General features: G+C 42.9%; 2 protein-coding genes across 2 annotated transcripts in view; one reads left to right on the plus strand and one right to left on the minus strand.

The window, feature by feature from the left end:
• The window catches only part of COG4 (component of oligomeric golgi complex 4), a 43,390-nt gene extending 23,923 nt beyond the window's left edge, over window positions 1–19,467 (minus strand). Inside the window, exons 1-9 of the mRNA XM_084756665.1 lie at window positions 19,271–19,467; window positions 16,047–16,129; window positions 13,995–14,109; window positions 12,715–12,889; window positions 10,592–10,785; window positions 7,495–7,600; window positions 6,838–6,995; window positions 4,985–5,043; window positions 493–626 (exon numbers count right to left, since the gene is read on the minus strand). Coding sequence (XP_084612791.1) covers window positions 493–626; window positions 4,985–5,043; window positions 6,838–6,995; window positions 7,495–7,600; window positions 10,592–10,785; window positions 12,715–12,889; window positions 13,995–14,109; window positions 16,047–16,129; window positions 19,271–19,429 — 1,183 coding nt within the window. The 5' untranslated portion in view covers window positions 19,430–19,467. The remainder of the gene's footprint in view (window positions 1–492; window positions 627–4,984; window positions 5,044–6,837; window positions 6,996–7,494; window positions 7,601–10,591; window positions 10,786–12,714; window positions 12,890–13,994; window positions 14,110–16,046; window positions 16,130–19,270) is intronic.
• Window positions 19,468–19,665: 198 nt separating this feature from the next.
• Window positions 19,666–21,704, plus strand: part of SF3B3 (splicing factor 3b subunit 3) — a 41,314-nt gene continuing 39,275 nt past the window's right edge. The window contains exon 1 of the mRNA XM_084756645.1: window positions 19,666–19,806. The gene's annotated coding sequence lies outside the window, so the exon portion shown is untranslated. The remainder of the gene's footprint in view (window positions 19,807–21,704) is intronic.

Below are 21,704 nucleotides of genomic sequence, written 5' to 3' on the forward strand. Positions count from 1 at the left end.
ATCATATTATAGATGGTTGTGAGCCACCATGTGTTTGCTGGGAATTGAACTCAGGACTTCTGGAAGAGCAGCCAGTGCTCTTAACCTCTGAGCCATCTCTCCAGCCCCATTCCTCACCTTTATATAATGTATTTAGGGGACTGGAAGATGGTTCAGAGGTTAAGAGAACTTGGGGTTGTTCTGAAGGTCCTGAGTTCAATTCCCAGCAAACACATGGTGGCTCATAACCACCATATTGAGACCTAGTGCCCTTTTCTGACCTGCTGGCTCACATGCAGGCATAGCACTGTATACATAACCAATCAATCAATCAATCTAACATATTTAGAAGCCTCTAAATTTCAGTCCAATTCTAAAATGTACCACACTGAACACTGAGCCAATTCATCTACACACTCATACATTTCCTTAGCAAGAAGTCTGACTATGACAAGACAGTGCCAGCAGCCTATGCCAGTCCCCCCCCCCCCAAATATCAGAAGTACATTTTACCTTGCTTTACATCTTCTGAAGCCATGGAGTCCCCCACTTCAAAATCTGCGCTGATCCTTTTCCTGAGGAAGCGTAAGTACAGCTCACTGCGAGCATTCATCAGGGTAACCTCAGTCAGGACAGGGTCCAGCTCCCTGAGACACAGAGCATAGGGAATAAGAATACGTTATCTCTATGAACAGAAGGGCTACAAGGTAAAAACAGACTCCCGGACCCTAACCCCAAGGGTAGTTCTGCCTGATGGCTGTGCTGCCCTGCTCATTACAGAGCCAGCTACCAACCACATTTTCCTTTTCTAAGCAGGGTCTCTCCATTTAGTTCTGGCTATCCTGGAACTCACTATGTAGACCAAGCTGGCCTCAAATTCAGAGACTCACCTGATTCTGCCTCCCGAGTGCTGGGATTAAAGGTGTGTGCTACTATACCCAGCTTCAACTACATTTTCTACTTGCCAGTACCTGAGTCATTTACCTTCAATATGAAAATTACCAATGCTTATGTGAAAGAAAACATGCTCTCCCCAATCTCAAATTGAGCCATGAGATTTAGGACACACCACCAAACTATGTCCTAGTCATCTATCTCAGTGAACAGCCGAACAATCCTGAAAAAACAAACTTGACCCGAACTTCCTAATTTCACAGCTCACTACAGGGCTGGGAGATGGCTCACTAGTTAAGAGTGCTTGTTGCACAAAATAAAGGCCTGAGTTGGCATTCACAGCACCTGTGGTTTTTTTGCTTTTTAAAGGCTGGGTGGTGGTAGTGCATGCCTTTAGTTCTAGCACTTAGGAGGAAGCGGCAGGTGGATCTTTGTAGGTTCAAGGCCAGCCTGGTCTACATAAGTTCCAGGACAGCCAAGGCTACATAGAGAAACTGTCTCAAAAAAAAAAAAAGTTAAAAGAAAAAAAAGGCAGGCATGGCCACGTGTCTGTAATCCAGCATGAAGAGAGTAGTAGTGGTAGAAAGGGGTGGGTCCTTGGGAGCTCACTGGCCAACTAGGCTACCTGCCAGAAGAGGGCACCAGATCTCATTATAAATGGTTGTGAGCCACCATGTGGTTGCTGGGAATTGAACTCAGGAACTTGGAAGAGCAGTCAGTCCTCTTAACCTCTGAGCCATCTCTCCAGCCCTTGTTTTTGGTTTTTGAGAGAGGGTTTTTCTTGTAGTCTTGGCTGTCCTGTACTCAATTTGGAGACCAGGCTGGCCTCAAACTCACAGAGATTCACCACGCCCAGCCTGAGACCGACTCTTTAATAATCCCCTCATATTTATCTTATTTCAGGCTAATATTTTGCATATACTTTCCTTGTGCTATCTGGGACACTCTTCCTTATACTCCAACTCACTCTTTAAGTCTCAGGCCTAAGAATTCCTGAAACTTGTCCATATCCGGTTATATCTTACTACATGCTCTCTTGTACCCTATCCTTCATATGCACCTCAGTGGTCACCAGCATGTGTTCTAGACCTAAGCTGCTTAGATTCTGTTGCTGGCTATTATCTTGGTCAAGTCATTTAGCATTTCTAGGCTGTAGTTTGTTCATCTGAAAATAGTTAGAATAAATTAGTGATGTACAACTGATTTTGCTCCCCCAGGGGACTATAGTGGGTAGAGACAAGGATACTGCTATTCATCTCATAGTGTACAGGAGTGTTCCTGGGGGGGGAACCCAAAAAACAAACAAAAAACTAGCTATCTAGCCAAAATGCCAGTAGTGTAGAGGTTAAACATACTTTGAAGTGGCTTAGTATCTGTTAAGTCCTTATATGCCTAGCATACAATAAACATTAACCATGTGTTAGCTATCATTACTATGCTGGTTAGTTTTCTGTCAGCTTGACACAAGCTATGGTCTTCTGGGAAGAATGAACCTCAAATGAGAAAATGCTTTTGAAGGTTGGCCTATAGGCAAGTCCGTGAGGTATTTTTTTGATTAATGACTAATGTGGCATGGCCCAGAAGCCTCAGCACCCGGTGTTATCTTCGCGATGTGGTCCTGGGATGTATAGAAAAATTAGCAAGCCATGAAGAACATGTCAGTAAATAGCACTCCATAGTCTTTGCTACAGTTCCTGCCTGCTTGAGTTTTGTGTTGGCATTCCTCAATGATGGGCTTTGATTGGAACATGTAAGCCAAATAACCGTCTACTCCAAGTTGCTTGTGGTCACTGGTGTTTATCACAGCAACAGAAAGCACAGTAGGACAATTATTATTGATCAGATAGCCTATAAGTGCTATAAGAAAGGAGTTATATATGGTTTTGGTCACCTTACTATTGTAGGAGGCAATATCTGGTACATAATATGTACATAGTGAAATTTTTCTTCTTATTTAATTTTTAAAATGAAAAACTTTAAAAATGAGCCAGGCATGGTGGCACACCCCTTTAATCCCAGCACTTGGGAGGCAGAGGCAGGTGGATCACTGAGTTCGAGGCCAACCTGGTTTACAAAGTGAGTCCAGGACAGCCAAGGCTACATAGAGAGACTCTGTCTTGAAAAACAAAAACAAAAACAAAAACAAAAACAAAAAAAAAAGAAAAACCAAAACACTTTAGAAACGTTTCTTTTGTTTTCTTTTACATGTTTGTTTGTTTTTTGGTTTTTCGAGACAGGGTCTCTCTGTGCAGCCTTGGCTGTCCTGGACTCACTTTGTAGACCAGGCTGGCCTTGAATTCACAGAGATTTGCCTGTCTCTGCCTCCCAAGTGCTGGGATTAAAGGCGTGCGCTGCCGCCACCACTACCCAGCCTTGTTTTATTTTACATGTATGGATGTTTTATGCACATGTGTATCTACCCAACAAGATCATGTAGTGCCTGCAGAGGCTTGAACCCCTGGAACTAGTTACAGATGGTTGTAAGCTGCCACACGGAAGAACAGCTAGTGCTCTTCACTGCTGAGCCTCTGATTTATGAAAAAGAAAGTATTATGTGTGTATGTATGTCTGTGTAGTCATGTGCATACATGTGAGTGTGGATGCCCACAGATTTCAGAGATGTTGGATCTGCTGGAGCTGGAATTACAGGTGATTGTGAGCCACTCCATCTAGATCCTGAAAACCAAACTTGGATCCTCTGGAAGAGCAGTAGATGATCTTAACCACTGGACCATCTCTCTAGGCCCTAATTTTGTTTTTCAAATAGAGTCTCATGCAGTACAGGCTAGCCTTGAATTCACTATGTAGCTGATTATGACCCTGAACTCCTGCCTCTACCTTCTAGGGTGCTAGTATTTTTTTTTTTTTCTTTTTTAAACCAGAGCATTTATTTTATGACTGACTGAAATCCTCAAGATGAACAATAGCTGGCCTCTCGGGTTTAGGTGTTGTTCCTTCACAGAACTCAGGTCTGAATCTGCAGTAGGCAATCTTTAGGTGCCCCATCTGCCCAGTCCTGGTGGTGTTTTGTCTCTTAGCCTTGGTGTGCCAGCTATACTTTTGCTTGCACTTGGCAGGGTAGCCACATTTGCCACAGGTCGACTCTGAAGGTGGTAGACCTTTGAGGCACAGCGACGGCACAATATGTGCATCTTATTGCTTTCCAAAAGATGATGTTCCTTTTGTCACCTTTCTTTTGCTGCCATGACTGGAGGAGCAGGGTACTAGTATTATAGGCATGAATCATCATGCCTGTTTTGGTTTTTTGTTTTGTTTTTTAGACAGTGTTTCTCTGTTGTAACAGCCCTGACTGTCCTGGACCTGTTTTGTAGACCAGGCTAACCTCGAATCCACAAAGATCCACCTGCCTCTGCCTCCCAAGTGCTGGGATTAAAGGTGGCTCATGCCTGTTTTTATGGGGTGCTGGGTTTTGCTGTGCATACCAGGTAAGTATTCTTACTGAGATATCTTTCACCAGTGATCTATTATTCCTTATTAGCTACATGTATTATATAGAGCTATCTTTTAAAAGTTTTTTTAAAAAAATTTAAGATTTATTTATTTATTATTTATACAGTATTCTGCTGGCATGTGTGCCTGCACTCCAGAAGAGGGTACAAGATCTCATTATAGATGGTTGTGAGCAACCATGTGGTTGTTGGGAATTGAACTTTGGAAAAACCTCTGAGCCATCTCTCCAGCCCTAGAGATACTTTTTTACAATATCTTCTATTATGAGAAACTGAATTGGAAATTGGTGGCTCATGCCTGTAATCTTAGCACTTGGAGGACTGAGGCAGGTGGATTGCTATGAGTCTGAGACCAACTTGAGTAGTCAACAACTTACCTCTACAAAATTTTTACAAAAATCACTCTGGGTAAGGTGGCACAGGTCTTTAATCCTAGTACTTGGGAGGCAGAAGCAGGTGGATCAGATTCTGTAAGTTCAAGGCTGACTGGATCTACATAGAGAGTTCAAGGACAGCACATAGAAAGATCTGTCTCAACAAAACAAAAACAAAATCAAAGCATAAAACCACATTTTAATACAACAGTCTCTAAATTACATATAACTAATAATTGAAACCCTTACAGGTTGCAAGGTTATTACCTTGGTTCAATTTTTTCTGTAGCAGAATTTCTCATCAAGTTACTCTGGACAAGTCGGAACTGAAAAACACCATAGAAATCAGAACAGTGTTCTTGCCTCCCATTGGCATTCCAGCCTATAATGCTAAGCTTCATGTTGCTAACTAGGGTTACTTTTCTTTCAAGCCAGAGGTGGACTTTCTAGCCAAAGACTTGTTTTTAGTTTAGGTACTGTTGCTCATTTCTATTACTACACTTAGTTAATTTTTCATTTGTATATGGATGGTTTGCCTGCATGTATGTATGTGTAGCATGTATGCACTGACTGTGGAGGCCAGAAAGTGCCTTGTTCAAATCTTCTAGAACCATAGTCACAGACGGTTGTTAGCTGCCATACAAGTATTAGGAATCAAACTTAGGCCCTCCAAAGAGAAGCAAGTGCTCTTAACTGCTAAGCCATCTCTCCAGCCTTTGTTATTACATTTAAAAGTAATGCTAAGCTGGATATGGTGGCGCACGCCTATAATCCCAGCACTTGGGAGGCAGAGGCAGATGGATCGCTGTGAGTTCGAGGCCAGCCTGGTCTACAAAGCGGGTCCAGGACAGCCAAGGCTACACAGAGAAACTCTGTCTCGAAAAACCAAAAAAAAAAAAAAAAAAAAAAAAAAAAAGAAAGAAAGTAATGCTAGAGCCATGGTGGTGCACACCTGTAATCCCAGCACTGGAGGCAGAGACAGGAGGATCTCTGTGAGTTCAAGGCCAGTCTGGTCTGCAAAGCGAGTCCAGGACAGCCAAGGCTGCACAGAGAAACCCTGTCTTGAAAAAATCCCCAACTCCCCCGCCCCAAGGGGGAAAAAAGTAATGCTAGGGGCTAGAGAGATGGTTTAGTGGTTAAGAGCACTTGTTGCTCTCGCAGAGGCCTGGGATTTGGTTTCAGAACCCATGTGGTGGCTAACGACCATCTGTAATTCCAATTTCAAGGGATCTGGTGCCTTTTTCTGGCCTTCATGAACACTAGGCATGCACATGCTGCACATACATACACATAGTCAAAACACTGATACAGAGAAAATAAAACACAATAAATAAGTCTTAAAAAGATAAAAATAACATTAATGACATTCTCATGCATTACTGTTGGTCTCCTAGTCTGAGGCTTTTCTTATAGATGAACCAATCTGTGTGGTCTTTTGAGACAGTGACTCACAATGTAACTCAGGCTGGCCTCCAAATAATGGTGACCCGGCTGCTTCATCCTCCCAACTGCTGGGATGACAGCTAGGTACCACCAAGCCCAGCTGGCATTCCTATGTCTGTGTGCTACTTTTATTTGTAGTGCTTACAAGGATGGAAAAATAGTTCTCAGAAAGAAAGCCATAAGGAACTATGGTGAAATTCAAAACAAATTGTTAATATTTGACCTTCAATATTATCACCAGAGGGCACTGTTGTACATTCAATGTTGTGTTAAAGCAGCAATAGGTAAAATGTAGACCAATATACCTTCATCATCTGTCCTTCACCTTTAGGCACTTTCTTCCTTTCCTTCTTTCTTTCTTTCTTAAAATTTATTTACCTTTATTTTAAGTGTATTGGTGTTTTGCCTGTGTGCATGTTTACGTGAGAGTGTCAAATCTTGAACTTACAGACACTTGTGAGCTGCTATGTGGGTGCTAGGATTTGAACCTGGGTCCTCTGGAAGAGCAGTCAGTGTCCTTAACCGCTGAGCCATCTCTCCAGGCCCCCCTAGGCAATTTCTTTCTTTCTTCATTTATTTATTCATGCATTCACTTCTTTATCTTCATTTCTCCTAGTTTCCTCTAGTGATGCCCTGACTAAAGCTGCTTTTAGACTGCAGGCAGTTCCCCTGCTCACCTGCTGGTGGTAGTCCCTCTGCTTGATGAACTTGTTTACCACTGTCTCCACCTGTCTGTCACACTCTACTTGAAGATGTTTGATCAGGGTATAGAGTCTCCCTGGTCCATAATAAGTCTCCACTATGGGTTGGTGGGTTTCCACAATTCGGGCAATCCCTAGAAGAAAGTGAGAGTTTGACTCCACGTATTTTTCCCGTAAAATAAGTTCCTTTCTCCCATCAAAGGCCTAGGTCTAACTCAATCCCTTTCAGCTTCCTCACTATTTGAAGTGGACAGTTCTAGTTCATGCTAGATGTTGCTATGGAAATTTATTAACTATAAACAGTGATGTATACTACCAGGCACTTGAGTGAGAGGTCACAGTGTCTTCTCTAGCAGGATCTTTAGAGTAGATCACCTTCCTTGTAGCAAATTATTTTAGGTTAAGTTTATTTTAGCATTTGGGTCTTGAGGGCTAGGGAGGTTAAAAATACTGGAGAGACTTTATAATCTGGCTAATCAGTTACTAATTTGGAAATAGATTATCCAATAAAACAACACATAGGAAACTACAGGATTGGCTTAAACACACCTGAATAGAGGGAAGGGAAAGGCTAGGATGCAGATGTTAGAAGAAAATGTCTCCAGTCTCCCTAGTGTAAAGAAAGAGGCTCACCTTCAAACAGGAGAGTGAGAGTATCTGCAAAGATGACCGCAGCTCTTCGATCACTCATGTCTGATCCCAGCACCAAGAGCAGGTTCTCCTCAGCCTTACTGGCTACCTGAAAGCAGAAAAACCCACACATATTTCTCAGACCAAAGACTTCCGGCGACCTTTCCTTCCACCAAATTTTCCTTGGTGGCTGAAGGTTAGAGGCAGCACTAACGAAAATCTCTTATGGGTACTCAAATAGGACAAGGAAGTTGAGTATGTGATAACGCTTTTTTCTTTATTGAGACTGGGTCTCACTATGTATCCCTCACTGGTGGGCTGGAACTTACTTGCTATGTAGATCAGGCTTGCCTACAATACACAGAGATCCGCCTATCTCTGCTCATTTACTCCTAAGATTAAAGCTATGTGCTATCATGCTCAGCAAAATATTAATCGAAATAATCTTTTAATCTCCTTGAAAATATGGACTACCATTAGCTAAAAGGAGAAAACACTCTTAATTCTAATAATGATCTTAAAGTATAACTTGATAGAGTACAAACAAATGTTATAGAGCAGCGGTTCTCAACCTGTGGGTTGCAACCTGTTTGGCAAGCCTCCATCTCCAAAGTATTTATGTTTTGATTCACAGCAGTAGAAAAATTAGTTATGAAGTAGCAAAAACAACAACAACAAATATATCTATTTATTGATTTTTCAATACAGGGCTCCCCTTTGTAGCCTTAACTGTCCTGGACTCACTTTTGCAGACCAGGCTGGCCTCGAACTCAAAGAGATCTGCCTGTCTCTGCCTCCCAAGTGCTGGGATTACAGGCATGTGCCACCATGCCTAGCTAACAAAAATATCTTTATGGTTGGGGGCGACCACAACATGAGGAACTATACTAAAGGGTTGCAGCATCAGGAAGGTTGAGAACACTGCAATAGAGGGAAATAAGCTAGTCTATATGGAACGGCGTCATTTTCCTAATGGCAGAGTGGTCTCTATTATAGAGAATTCTGGGTGTATGAAGAATGCACCGATAAGATTGTTAAAATGACCCAACAACTCTGCACATTTGTTTGCTCTGCTCCTGTCCATCTTTGAGAATTAACTTGTTTGTTTTTTTAAAGTCTCATTATTTACTATGTAGCACAGGATAACCTTGACTTCTTCACCCTCATTCCTCCCTCCCAAGTGCTTGCGCCATCACTATCAACTGAGAATTGACTTCTTTTTTTAATCTTTGTGTGTATGTGAACTAGGTAGCTCCACGCCTCAGTGAATGTGGAGGTGAGAGGACAACTTTGTAGTGTCAGTTCTCTTTTCACCTTGGCTTCTGGGATCAAATTCAGGGTGGTAGGCTTGAACTCAAGCGTCTTTGTCTCTTCAACAGATCTTAATGAAGACAGCCCATATGCTATACTTGGGAGCTGGGGCAGGAGGATCACGAGTTCAAGGCCAGTTTGGTCTACGTATTAAGCCACCCGGGTTACATATCAATATTCTGTCTCAAAAACAGACAACATCGGACAGTAGTTCCTGAGCAACAGCTTAAAAGAGTGATTCAACTTATCAGAAGTTGGATTTCAGCCGGGCGTGGTGGCGCATGCCTTTAATCCCAGCACTCGGGAGGCAGAGGCGGGCGGATCGCTGTGAGTTCGAGGCCAGCCTGGTCTACAAAGTGAGTCCAGGACAGCCAAGGCTAACACAGAGAGACCCTGTCTCAAAAACCAAAAAAAAAAAAAAAAAAAAAAAAAAAAAAAAAAGAAGTTGGATTTCAATCTTCTTGTATTTTCACCTGGTCTTTTGAAAATCAATGTGTACCAGCAGATGTCCAGGCTATGTCTGGGAAAGAGCAGGCCATAAAGAAAATGTGGTGAATGGATGCATGTATCTACTTCTTTGAGATTATAGTAAAGGCAAAACCACACTAGGAAAAAGAAGTATCCATGGAAACAATTTGCTAATCCCTGCACTGCTAGGAGCAAGAGGACTGCACTGCGACCTGAAAGTCAGCATGGACCACCCAACAAATTCTCACTGAACTAGGGTCACAGCACAACTCTGCCTCAAAGGACCAAACCAGACTTGTCAGCCTGGCCTGATGCTGATAGCCATAGCCCAGCAACTTGTGAAGCTGAAGTGGGAGAATCTCAAGTTTAAGGCTTGTGGGAGATAGAGTGAGGCTGGTAAGGGCTGGGGACACAGCTCAGTGATAGAGTCACTACACAGATGCAGGAAATCCTAGGCTCTCCTCTTGTACTATACTGGAACGAACTACAATCCAGAAATGGAGGGCACACTTGTGAGATTTTCTGCTTGGTGCGAAGTGGGTGAATCCACTTCTAGTCTGGACTTTTGAGGTAGGAAGACACACATCTTTGATCTGGGATCTTGTTTGTTTGCTTGTTTGTTTTTTGAGACAAGGTTTCTCTGTAGCCTTGGTTCTCACTTTGTAGACAAGGCTGGTCTTGAACTCGGAGATCTGCCTGCCTCTGCCTCCCAGAGTGCTGGGATACAGGCATTCGCTACCACGGCCAGATTCACTATGAATCCTAAGGCAGGAAGGCAGCCTTTAATCTGAGCTATACCTTCTGCTAGGTCTTTTTTTTTTAAATTATTTATTTATTTTTTGGTTTTTTGAGACAGGGTTTCTCTGCATAGCCTTGACTGTCCTAGACTCACATTGTAGACCAGGCTGGCCTCGAACTCACAACAACCCACCTGTCTCTGCCTCCCAAGTGCAAAGATTAAAGGCATGTGCCACCACAGCCCGGCTTCTGCTGGAAGTCTTAATATGGTCCTATAAGAAAGAAGCTTTTGCTCTTTGCCTGCTTGCCCTTGCATTGTTAGCATATCCATTCCTTCACTGGCAGTGGAGCCTACTTATCTGGGACTCCAGCATCTACAAAAGACCAGCTAGACACTCAGCCTTGTGGGACTGCACAACTACAAGATGCTCGGGCTTTCTGTTCATAGCTAGCATTGCTGGATTAGTTGGACCGCAGCCTGTAAGTCATTACAATAAATCCCCCATAAATATATGCATACATAGAGATTTATTCCATTAAGTTCTGTCACTCTAGAGAATCTTGACTAATACACTGCTCATACCTGTTTGCAAAGATATTCTGAGAACTTGCTTAGTCCACTCTCATGTAAACCCAGCAGCGGGAAGATCTTGAAGAATCGCTCCACCTGGGGCAAATCACCTTCTTTGGTAGCAATAGCAAACTTCTCTGCTACTATGGCTTTAAGACGCTGTTCAGCTTCCTGCAGTAATTTCAGGTTGGCATCAATCATGCTTCCTGCTCAATGGAGATAAAATGAAAATCAATGTACAGAATGGTGCTATGTCAGGCCCATGTCATTTTGTGTACCACTATTCACTTGGCAAATATATTTAAATACCTACTGTATACAAGATACTCAGCAATGGGGATGACTAAAAGATGCATCTACCATGATTGTTCTGCCATGGAAAGTTATAATCAAGTAAAAGATAAAAGTCTGGGTCCTAATACACATAATACAATTCAATTTATGGTAAGAGTCATAAGAAAAGTGCCTAAAAATTATATTTCTGGCTGAAATAATTAAAAAGACTTCCTAGAGAAGTTATGTGTCATCTCTTCAAGCTGGACAGGACTTTGGTAGCTGAGTAGGAGAGACGCACAATCCAGGAAAAGGAAGTGTAATAAGCAAAGTGACAGAAGCAGAAGCATGATGAGTATTTGAAAAATACTGCAAGTAGTCTATGTCCAAGCCTCAATAAGAGCTTAAGAAACACTTGTGTAGGGCTGGAGAGATGGCTCAGAGGTTAAGAGCACTGTCTGATCTTCCAGAGGTCCTGAGTTCAATTCCCAGCAACCACATGGTAGCTCATAACCATCTATGATGAGATCTGGTGCCCTTTTCTGGTATGTAGTCACACATGCAGACAGAATACTGTATAAAAAAATAAGTAAATCTTTAAAAAAAAAAAAAAGAAAAGAAAGAAACACTTGTGTAAAAGTAACTTTTAGGGGCTGGAAAGATAGCTCAGTGGTTAAGAACACTCTCTGCTCTTCCAAAGGTCCTGAATTCAATTCCCAGCAACCACATGGTGGCTCACAACCATCTGTAATGAGATCTTGTGCTCTCTTCTGGCTGGCAGTCACACATGCAGGCAGAACATTGTATACATAATAAATCTTTTTTTTTTTAAAGTAACTTTTATTTTCCTGTTTCATCTGTTGTCTGGGAGGCTTACTGCCTCCTTCTGTTAACCTAGGCCTAGACCTGGAAGCTTCTAGCTTCTGTACAATCTAATCTAAGCCTAGAATATTTTAGCTGAGACTTACTGCTGAATAAGCTCACTCTTACTTGTTTTTTCTGAGCTCTCGGCTGGCTGGTTCAACTCAGCTATTCTGCCTCAAACTATTCTCCCAGCTGACTTAATTAATCTGGCTTCTCTCTTGGCCTGGAATTTCTCTGCTTGGCATCTAACTAAGTCAGCGATCTGCTCTAATCTCCTGGCTTATTTTCTGGCCTGTTCCCTCTTCGCCAGAGTTCTCTCTCTGTAACCCATCTCTCTATTACTGTCCTGGTAAAAACTGCCTCCTCTCTCTGAAAAACTGCCTCTTAATAAGCTTCCTTTTCTTCTCTCTTCTCACGAGAGTTGGGCGTATCCTATTCTATCAAATGTTCTCTAATTCATTACTTTTTCTACCACTCAGTTAGACATCAGTTTCAAACATGGATGCTTCCTTCTACAAACTAAATTTACTTTTGTTTGGGATTAAAGGTATGTACCACCACGCTCGGACCTAAGCTTTTCTTTACCTGAAAATTGCTCTATACCAAGCCTTGAATTAAGATCTGTTTGCCTCTGTCTCCTGGATTAAAGGCATGTTTGTATTCCAGCCAAATCACACAGACCTAGAAGATCTTTGGATGTGAGCTCTTGCCATCGGGATCTCATAGACCTAGAAGGTCTTTGGATGTGATCTCTTGCCAGAACAGCCATGTTCTGAATTAACATTCCTACACACTTGCACAATGAATGAAGGACTTATGACTATTCTATAGAGATGGCATGAGTCAATCACAGAAAGTCCAGAATATCAGACAAATAAATTGTGCTGGTACTACAGACTTGAGCCACTGTAGCTGGAAACACACACTTAATTGAGTTTGCTCAGTTTAGATCATGGATGCTTATAACCAAACCAGAACCAACAGTCTGGGATACTGACCTTCTTTGCCTTGTCGGCTGAGCTCAATGACTGACTTGTCCAGGCACAAGTAACGATGAATGTGGGCTGCAGCCTGCTCATAATCTTCATTCCTCAAAGCAGTCTGAACTCCATCCATGCAGAACTTCAGGTCCAAGATGTCATCAGCTCTCTGAATGGCCTGATAGAGGCGGTTCTGCAAAAATTCTTTGTGCTTAAAACAATGTCCTAGTCTCTCACAATGCTCTTCAGAAAGTACAGATTTAGGAATAGAACCTAGCTGTCAGGGATTTTCAGCTGTAACTGGCAAATTAAAAAACACTACCATAACCACTTATAAAACTGTTATGGATGATATCAAGACACTAACAGATACCATGATTTAATTAGTGTGGTTAATTCATCTTAATAGAAGCATCAATAGGAAAAATCCCTATTTATTTTGATAACTTTATAACTGAATCAAGATGTATGTGATACTTGGAAACATAACATTGCTGAGCTGGAGTCTAAGCTAGGGCTGCAATGCATGCTAGACAAGCACTCTCTCTATCCAGCTCCTTCCCTATACCCTTTTTGACATTGCTTGATTTTCAGATGTTAAACCAGCTTTGCATTTCTAGGACAAATCCTAACACACACACACACACACACACACACACACACACACACACGCACATTGTTGGATTTGCTTTTAGTATTTGAGATTTTTATTTTTATTTTATTTATTTTTTAAGATTTATTTATTATGTATACAGTGTTCTGCCTGCATTTAACACCTGCAGGCCAGAAGAGGGCACCAGATTTCATTGTAGATGCTTGTGAGCCACCATGTGGCTGCTGGGAATTGAATTTAGGACCTTTAGAAGAGTAGGCAGTGCTCTGTTTTGTTTTGTTTTTTTCTTTGTGTAGACAGTGCTCTTAACCTCTGAGCCATCTCTCCAGCCCAAATTTTTTTTTTATATGTGTAAAAGCTACTGGTCTGGAGTTTTTATGTGGTATCTTTGTCAGGTTCTGGTATTTTGTATTGCTTCTTACTGGATAGTTCTTTTTGTTTATTTGTTTGGTTGTTGTTGTTTTTCGAGACACGGTTTTTCTGTGTAGCCTTCGTTGTCCTGGACTCACTTTGTGGACCAGGCTGGCCTCAAACTCACAGTGACCCGCCTGCCTCTGCCTCCCTGGTGCTGGGATTAAAGGCGTGCGCCACTTCGCCCAGCTCCTGGGTGGTTCTTATCTAGTCTCTAACGTAACCTCTTCTCTCCCTCCTATGAGCTCAGACATCAAATGCTCAGTGGGATTACCTTGGCCAGGTCAAGCTGCCGGACTTTGCTGGACACATTTTCAGCTAGGTTGCAGGTGAAGGTGATCATTCCGGCCAGCTGCTTCGCATCTCCCTCAATCAACTGCAGGTTGGGACTAAAGACAGACATCATCAGGGCACACTTACCACAGAGCGAGAGAACAGGAGCAAGAGGGGGAAGTTAGGTGGGGTTTTGTTTTTGTTTTTTCCTAGATAGAGACTATGTTTTCTACTCCTTTTTCTTTTCCTATTTTGCAATAGTCTCTGTGTGTGTGCATGCATGTGGGGGGGAGGGGAGAGGGAGAGGGAGAGGGAGAGGGAGAATGGGGAGGTTTGGGCTTGAACCCAGAGCACTGCGCAGGCTAAGCAAATGCTCTATCCCTGAGCCACATCCCCAGCTCCTTCTCTCTGTTTGCTTAGAAATGAGGTTTAATGTAGGCCAGGATGGCTTCAAACTGTGTAAGGAGCCTTGAACTCTTGAAACTGCTGTTTGTGCCTTCCACATGTTAGGATTACTGGGTATAATACCACTCCTAGGGCCGCTTGTCTCCCCTTTGTGAAGCAGAGTTTCTAGTTGGCCTCAACCTGAGATTGTCCTGCTTCAGCTTTATGAGTGCTTAGATTATAGGCACATACCACAATGCACAACAAATACATAAAATTGATAAAAAGCAGTAGTTCCTTTTTTTTTCCTTATGTGTCCTAGGCATGAAACAGCTTTGGCCACCAAGGCAGGCATCAAGCTAGGATGAACAAAGGACTGCCATCTGCTTTGCCCCTGGCTGATATAAGAACACACCACCACCAAGGTGTCTCTTTGCCCATTGCTTGGGGGTGAACAGTCATTCTTAAACTTGAACTGCAAATTGGAATCACTTAGTAAGACACAAATTTATGGGTCCCAAACAAAGTTTGTAATTCAGGAAGTTTAGTGTTGCAGTTTTCAGAGTTTGCCTTTCTTCTCTTTATACATATATATTTGTTTTTGTGTTTTTCTGAGACAGGGTTTCTCTGTGTAGCCTTGGCTGTCCTGGAACTTACTCTATAGTCCAGGCTGGCCTTGAACTCAAGACATCTTGCCTCTGCTCCTCGAGTGCTGGTATTAAAGGTGGGTGCCCCTACTACCCAGCCACAATTTACATTTCTAATGTGGTTGATGATGATGATGATGATTATGGTTTTTTGAGACAGGGTTTCTCTGTGTAGGCTTGCCTGTCCTAGACTCGCTTTGTAGATCAGGCTGGCCTCAAACACAGAGATCCACCTGCCTCTGCCTCCTGAGTGCTGGGATTACAGACGTGCACCACTGTGGCCAGCTTTTTTTTGGGGGGGGGCGGTTTACATAGCCTAAATTAGTCTCTTAGCTTACTATGAAGCTGAAGTTGGCCTTGAACAGCACTTTCATCTGCCCTTACCCCCCAGGTATTAGGATTAAAGTTGTTTAGTTGTAGTAAAGCAATAAAGCCAGGTTGTAGTCTAAAGCCAAAGACTTTTGTCCTTTTGAGACAGGGTCTTATGTGGCCCAGGCTGGCTTTGAACTCCTGATAATTCTTGGAACTCCACTACCAAGGGTTGATCACAGCTCCGAGTCATCATGCCTAGTTACCAACAAGGACCAAACTGTAACTCCTTAGGTGCTGACTTTGAGTTATTGTTCCTTCCCATTTCAATGCCTGTCAGTTAATAAAACACAACAATAGGAAAAAGAATCCTTCTTTCCCTTTCTTGAGAGAGGGACTCACTTTTCAGCCCACACTGGCCTTGAAATTACAGCAAAATTCCAACCTTAGCCTCCTAGGAGCCCGAACTACTGGGCTAGGAAAACTAATTTTATCCAGTGGTCCCCATTGGAATATACAATTAATTAATTAATTCTTTCTTTCTTTGACAGGGTTTCTCATTGTAGCCTTGGCTGTTCTGGACCTGCTTTGTAGACCAGGCTGGCCTCAAACTCAGAGATCTGCCTGCCTCTGCCTCCCAAATGCTGAGATTAAAGGCATGCGCCACCATGGCCTACTTGGAATGTACAATTCTTGCTGCAATACATACTTACCCCATCCTGTGGAGAGTGACCATTTTGCTTTCAATGGTGTTTTGTTGTTCCAAAAGAGCATCCAGCTCTTTCTCCACAACTTTCTGAAACACAGATAAACACACCTTATCATCAGAACAGATATAAGAAAATTTCTTTTTAAGTTACTGGGGATTAAATGTATAACCTCATACATGCTAAGCAAGTGTTCAAATATTAAACTCTATCTTTAGCCCTAGGTAGAAGGAACTTTAAGAGTTCTCTAACTTAAGCTGAATGTAGTGGCATACATCTTTAATGGCGGCACTGGGAGAAAGGCAGTTGGATCTCTGTGCGTTCAAAGCCAGCCTTGTATACATATTCAGGATAGCCAGTACTACATAGAGAGATCCTGTCTCAAAACAACAACAAGCAAATGCAAAACAAAGTTACCTAGCTCAACCTAGCTAAAAGGTGAATCACATTTAAATATTTTTTCCTTCCATTATAGTCCCTTTGGACTTCAACACTGCTTTGCTTTGTTCCATTGGACTAAATAATTGGCTATGTCATCTTATGTTTGTTTTGATATAAGGTCTTCTGTAATCCAGAGTGGTCTATCACTAGCTTGAAGCACAGGATGACCTTGAATTCTTGTTCTTTTCTTACTTCCCAAGGACTGGGATTATAGGCAGGTGCCCACTACATATTTCATTTAGTATATTTTATTCCATCTGGCAGATGAATAATACAATGGGAACAAATGTTTATTCAATACTATTTGTAGAGTGTTTCAAATAGGCTCTAAAACTTAGCGGCTAATTTAGATACGTGGTGATGTTGCCTTGTTATCTCAGCCCCCAGGAGGCAGGCAGAAGGATCAGGAGTTAAGGCCAGTTTTGGCTACAAAGCCAATCTGAGGGCTGTGTGAGCTATATGAGACCCTGTCCCAACACCAGAACAAGGACTGGAGAAATGACTCCTGCCACCAAGTCTGCTGACTGAGGTCTGAGCCTCAGCATCCACATGGTAGAAGGAGAGACCAATTCTCAAAGTTGTCCTCTGACTTTAACACTTGCGATATGACACTTGCGATACTTGCCTCCCCACACACATAAATTTTAAAAAGAAACAAAATAAAAGATGAAATTTCCAAAGAGACCATAATTTTAAAAAATCCTTTCTTCCTGTGTACTTAGTGCTCAGAGGGGATGACTGCACTTCTATCTCAGTGAAGCTACTTTACTGTGCTACTTCAACTTCCGCACTCTTACATATTAGCTGACTTCTGCCCCCTGGAGAGAGGTCTCTCTGTGCAGCCTGTGAACTTGGGATCTTGTAGGTATGAATTATACTTAGCTCTACTTCTATTTTTTCACCTGTAAAATAGGGAGAGTAATGTGTGCCTTATAGGGTTTTTGTGCAAATGAAACAGGATAAGAAAATGCTTGTCATAGCATGTAGTATACTGTGCAACATTGTTAGCAACATATTTAATTAAGACAGCCTAGAAGAATGCAGAGGAAAATTTCCAGGCAATCATTAAATACAAACATAGAGCCAACACTGTTACATTTATAAGATCTATTGGCTATAAAATTAGGATATTTATTTATTTATTTTGGTTTTTCGAGACAGGGTTTCTCTGTGTAATCTTGGCTGTTCTGGAACTCTCTTTGTAGACCAGGCTGGCTAAAAAAAATTTTTTATTTTTATTTTATGTGCATTGGTGTTTTGCCTGCATGTATGTCTGCATGAGAATGTTGGATCCCCCACAACTGGAGTTACAGACAGTTGTGTGGTGCCATGTGGGTGCTAGAAATTGAACCTACGTCTTCTGAAGAGCAGCCAATGCTCTTACCCATGAGACATTTCTCTTGCCCTGGGACTTTTATTTTTTAAGATTTATTTATTTATTTTGTGTGTAGGAGTGCCCTATCTGCATGCCAGAACCATTACAGATGGTTGTGAGCCCTGAACTCAGAACCTCTAGAAGAGCAAACAGTGCTCTTAACTGCTAAGCCATCTCTTTAGCCCCTAAAGTTAGTAATGCTAAGATAAGAGCACTGAATTTTAAAATACTTCTTTCTGAGAAAGCATAAGAAACTGCCAGAATTGGGGAAAGATGGCATTAAAAAGTATTCAATGACAATAAGGATTCTTTCCAGGGCAGTGGTGCACAGATCTCTGTGAGTTCGAGGCCAGCCTGGTCTACAAAGTGAGTCCAGGACAGCCGAGGCTACACAGAAAAACTGTTTCAAAAACAAAACAAAGCAAAACAATATTAATAAGGATTCTCTTTTCCCCCATCAAAAGTGCTTCGAATGGTGCACGACATTAATCCCGTTGCTTGAGTGACAGTGGCAGGCAGATTACTAAATTCAAGGCAAGCCTAATCTACATAGTGAGTTGCAGGCCAGGTAGGGCTAGAGAGACGCTGTCTAAAAAGAAAAATGTTTACCGGGAAAACCAGCTGCCAAACTTTTAGATCCAAGTTTACATCTTCTGACTAGCAAGGAATCCAACCACATTGGAAAATGAACTGAAAGCATCAGGTTGCCATGCCAAGCATCGAGAGATAACATCTATCAATGGAAAGGAATCAGAATTCTGCCCGCACCCATCATCAAAGGTACAAGAGAGGAAATGACTTGTTTTGAGACTAGACAGTTATGCCCTAGGCTTAAAATTGCAACCTCCTTGCAGGGGAGCTTTCAAATTTCTATAGAGTTGTGAGTTCACCTATAATGCCAGCAGTTTGGGAGATTGCCACAGGAAGGTGGCAAATCTGGGCAACAAAGAGGCAGTCTCAAAATAAGAAAATGCTCAAACTCCTACAAAGCTCTGATTTAACTGAAGTGCTAAAGTTATACACATCATTCCCTACGAGATAAAGTCTTAAAACTTGAAGCTAATTTGCAGTAACTTCTCCCTTAAATGAGTCGAGAAAAAAACATTCATAGCTTTTCACTTTTCAAGTTAAAATAATTCTTATTTTGAAAATCAAACAACTTGGGGGGGGGGTGTACATATCTATATGTATACCTACAAAAATGTATAAATACACCACTTTTATTCGTTAGGGAAATCAATACCGGAGCAAACCAAGAAAGGAGATAGTCCAGGTTAACAGGCCAAAAATAAGCTTCAGTGAATAGAACTGACAGATGGACCCAAAAGTCCAAGTACACTAAAGCGTCCTGGGAAGGTGTTGTTTAGTTTTCCCTGACAGACAGACTATAATAAAAGGAGGATCAGCTCCTCACCTCCTCGCCGCACAGACGTTCGTACACCGCTTCCAGGTCCTGCAGCTCTGTCAGAGAACGAATGAGCTCGGTGGAGATTTCGGAGCAGTGGCCTCCCCCGACCCCCTCAGGTGGCGGAGGCGCTCCTGACAACTTCTGAGGCGATTCTACATCCGCCATCTTGGTTCCTATTAGGCGCTTCCGGGCTCGCGAGGTCCCCCTCCGCGTTGGCGCGACGACCTTCGGGGCTGTCCACAGCAATGCCAGATCACCGAATTTAAAGTCTAATTTAAAAATTAATTTTCTCTTCTACGGAAAATTTACTACAAAGTATAATATTTAAATAACTTAGAGCACCGCAGGAGCAAGAAGAAAGCATTTTTAAGTGACATCTATTTATCAGGCGGGAGCTGGATGCCTTTTCCCGTCGCGCGCGCCGCCCGAAGGTCCGTCTTGGGGGCTAATGGCGGACGCAGGCGGGTTGGCTTCGGCGGCGGCTTAGGCCTTGAAGGAATTCAGCATCCATCGGATACCGACGCCATCCTCCTTGCAGCAGGGTAAAGAAGCGGCCTCACAATTTCTCTGTCGCTGAGGACGTGGAGGGCGGCCGCGCGAAGACTGCTGCCTGGCACTTTGGCGGGCATGGCCGAGGCAGCTTTAGGCCCGAGAGAGGTTCGGTAGGCGTGAGGCGAGGAGGAGGCTGCCTGCTTGTGCGCACGCAGACGGCTTGCCTGGGCTCTCTCTCCCCTTCTGCTCGCGGAGTGGGGACGAGTCCTTCAAAATACAGCGTGGGAGCCTGACGGGGCACGGCCCACCACGTACAGCCGCAACACGCGCGGTGGGGAAGTTGAGGCAGGGTTCTCGGGAGCGGGGCGGGGGGGGGGGGGACGGACGACCCGTCGAGGTGACATAGTGAGACCCGGGAGGGAAGGAGCAGTGCCTGGCGCAGGTGTAAAAACCTGGTTTGTTTAGAGGTGCAAATAAGTCTCTGGAGTCGGGAATCTGGCTGGATCTATGTGCTTTGGTAGCTGGGCAGACTTTTGTTTTGTCCTCTGAACCTGTTTTCTCCTGTTTTGTTTTGTTTTTTAATAAAAACGGAGGTTAATAGTACGTGCCCGAAGTTTGTGCACGATGTAAAAGGAGGTGGTGTTGGGAACGGGGAAAGCGCAGGCTTCCCGGCGGTAGGGTTGGGGGAGGGGCGGGGAGGCGAGCTTTCCGAGTTCTGGCGGTTAAAGCTTCCTGGTCTGTGCAAGTCGTAGTACTTACTAATCTGATGGCCCGCCAGCGTGCACCTACCTCTTCAGTAGGGGAGGAAATCCGATTGTCTCGGTGTTTGCTCAGTGAGTGTGAGTAGGCGTTCATTTACCCTCCATCTGAAGTGTAATCTGGTGGTGGGGCACGGGCACAAGGCCGTGAGTTTTCATTCCCGTCGCCCAAAACAAACAAACAAACAAACAAACAAAAAAGCTCTCAGTTATAAAATAAGTGAAAACTGGGCCATGGTACCCATTTTTTTTTTTTTTTACCGTTAAAGGAAATAACCAAAATCATAACATCACTTTGGCTACTTATGGTGCGACCGGAACGTGCCAGTCTTGCAGATTGTTAGGTCCTCAAAAGTCAGTTTGGAAGCATCAAGTTTTAACGAGTTTCAGTTTTAAATCCCTCAATCTGCCACTTCCACCAAGTCTTAGAGGTGTACTCGTGCACCTGTGTATTTGTATTAACAGTTTGGCTAACGGAAGTGTAAATAGCTGTTGATTCTCTGTAGCAGAAAACGGCTCTTTATTGTCATCTCAAAATAACTTAGGAAGTTTGAAACATCGTGCAGCAACTACGATAAAATATGGTATAAGCGTCTATTCTTGAATATACACATATGGAAAGGTAATGTTAAAATATAAACCTTGGGTCGCTGAGAAATGGATCTGAAGTGTTTACTGTGCATTTCAGTCTTAGTTTCTCAAGAACTCCATTTGTATAGACCAGGCTGGCCTTGAACTCACAGAGATCTGCCATCTTCTGCCTCCCAAGTGCTGGAACTAAAGGTTTACACCACCACGCCTGGCTGCATTTAAGTTGAATGATGTGTAGCCTGCTGGACTACAGTTAACCATAGGTGTGTTCATTTGCTTGACAAAAAAGATAAATAGGCACGTTGCCTTAATTGAACACGTTTTAGTTCCTGGCATTTCGCCACTTTCTATATATTGGGCGACGGATATAATTTTTGAGCTTACATTTCCTTGACGCTAAGAAGTTTTGGGTTTTGAGACAGGCTCTCTGTAACGTCGCCTGGAATTGAGGCTGGCCACTGAACTTGTAGTAGTGATCCTGCTTCTCCAGTGCCAGGATTACAGGGGAGAGCCGTGCCAGCTTTTTTTTTTTTTTTTTTTTTTTTTTTTTTTTTTTTTAGGTCTTGCTGGGTGCAGTGGTGCACAACTTTAGTCCCTGT

The sequence above is a fragment of the Acomys minous genome, assembly GCF_964271855.1.
Source record: "Acomys minous genome assembly, chromosome: 14".
Classification (NCBI taxonomy): Eukaryota; Metazoa; Chordata; class Mammalia; order Rodentia; family Muridae; genus Acomys; species Acomys minous.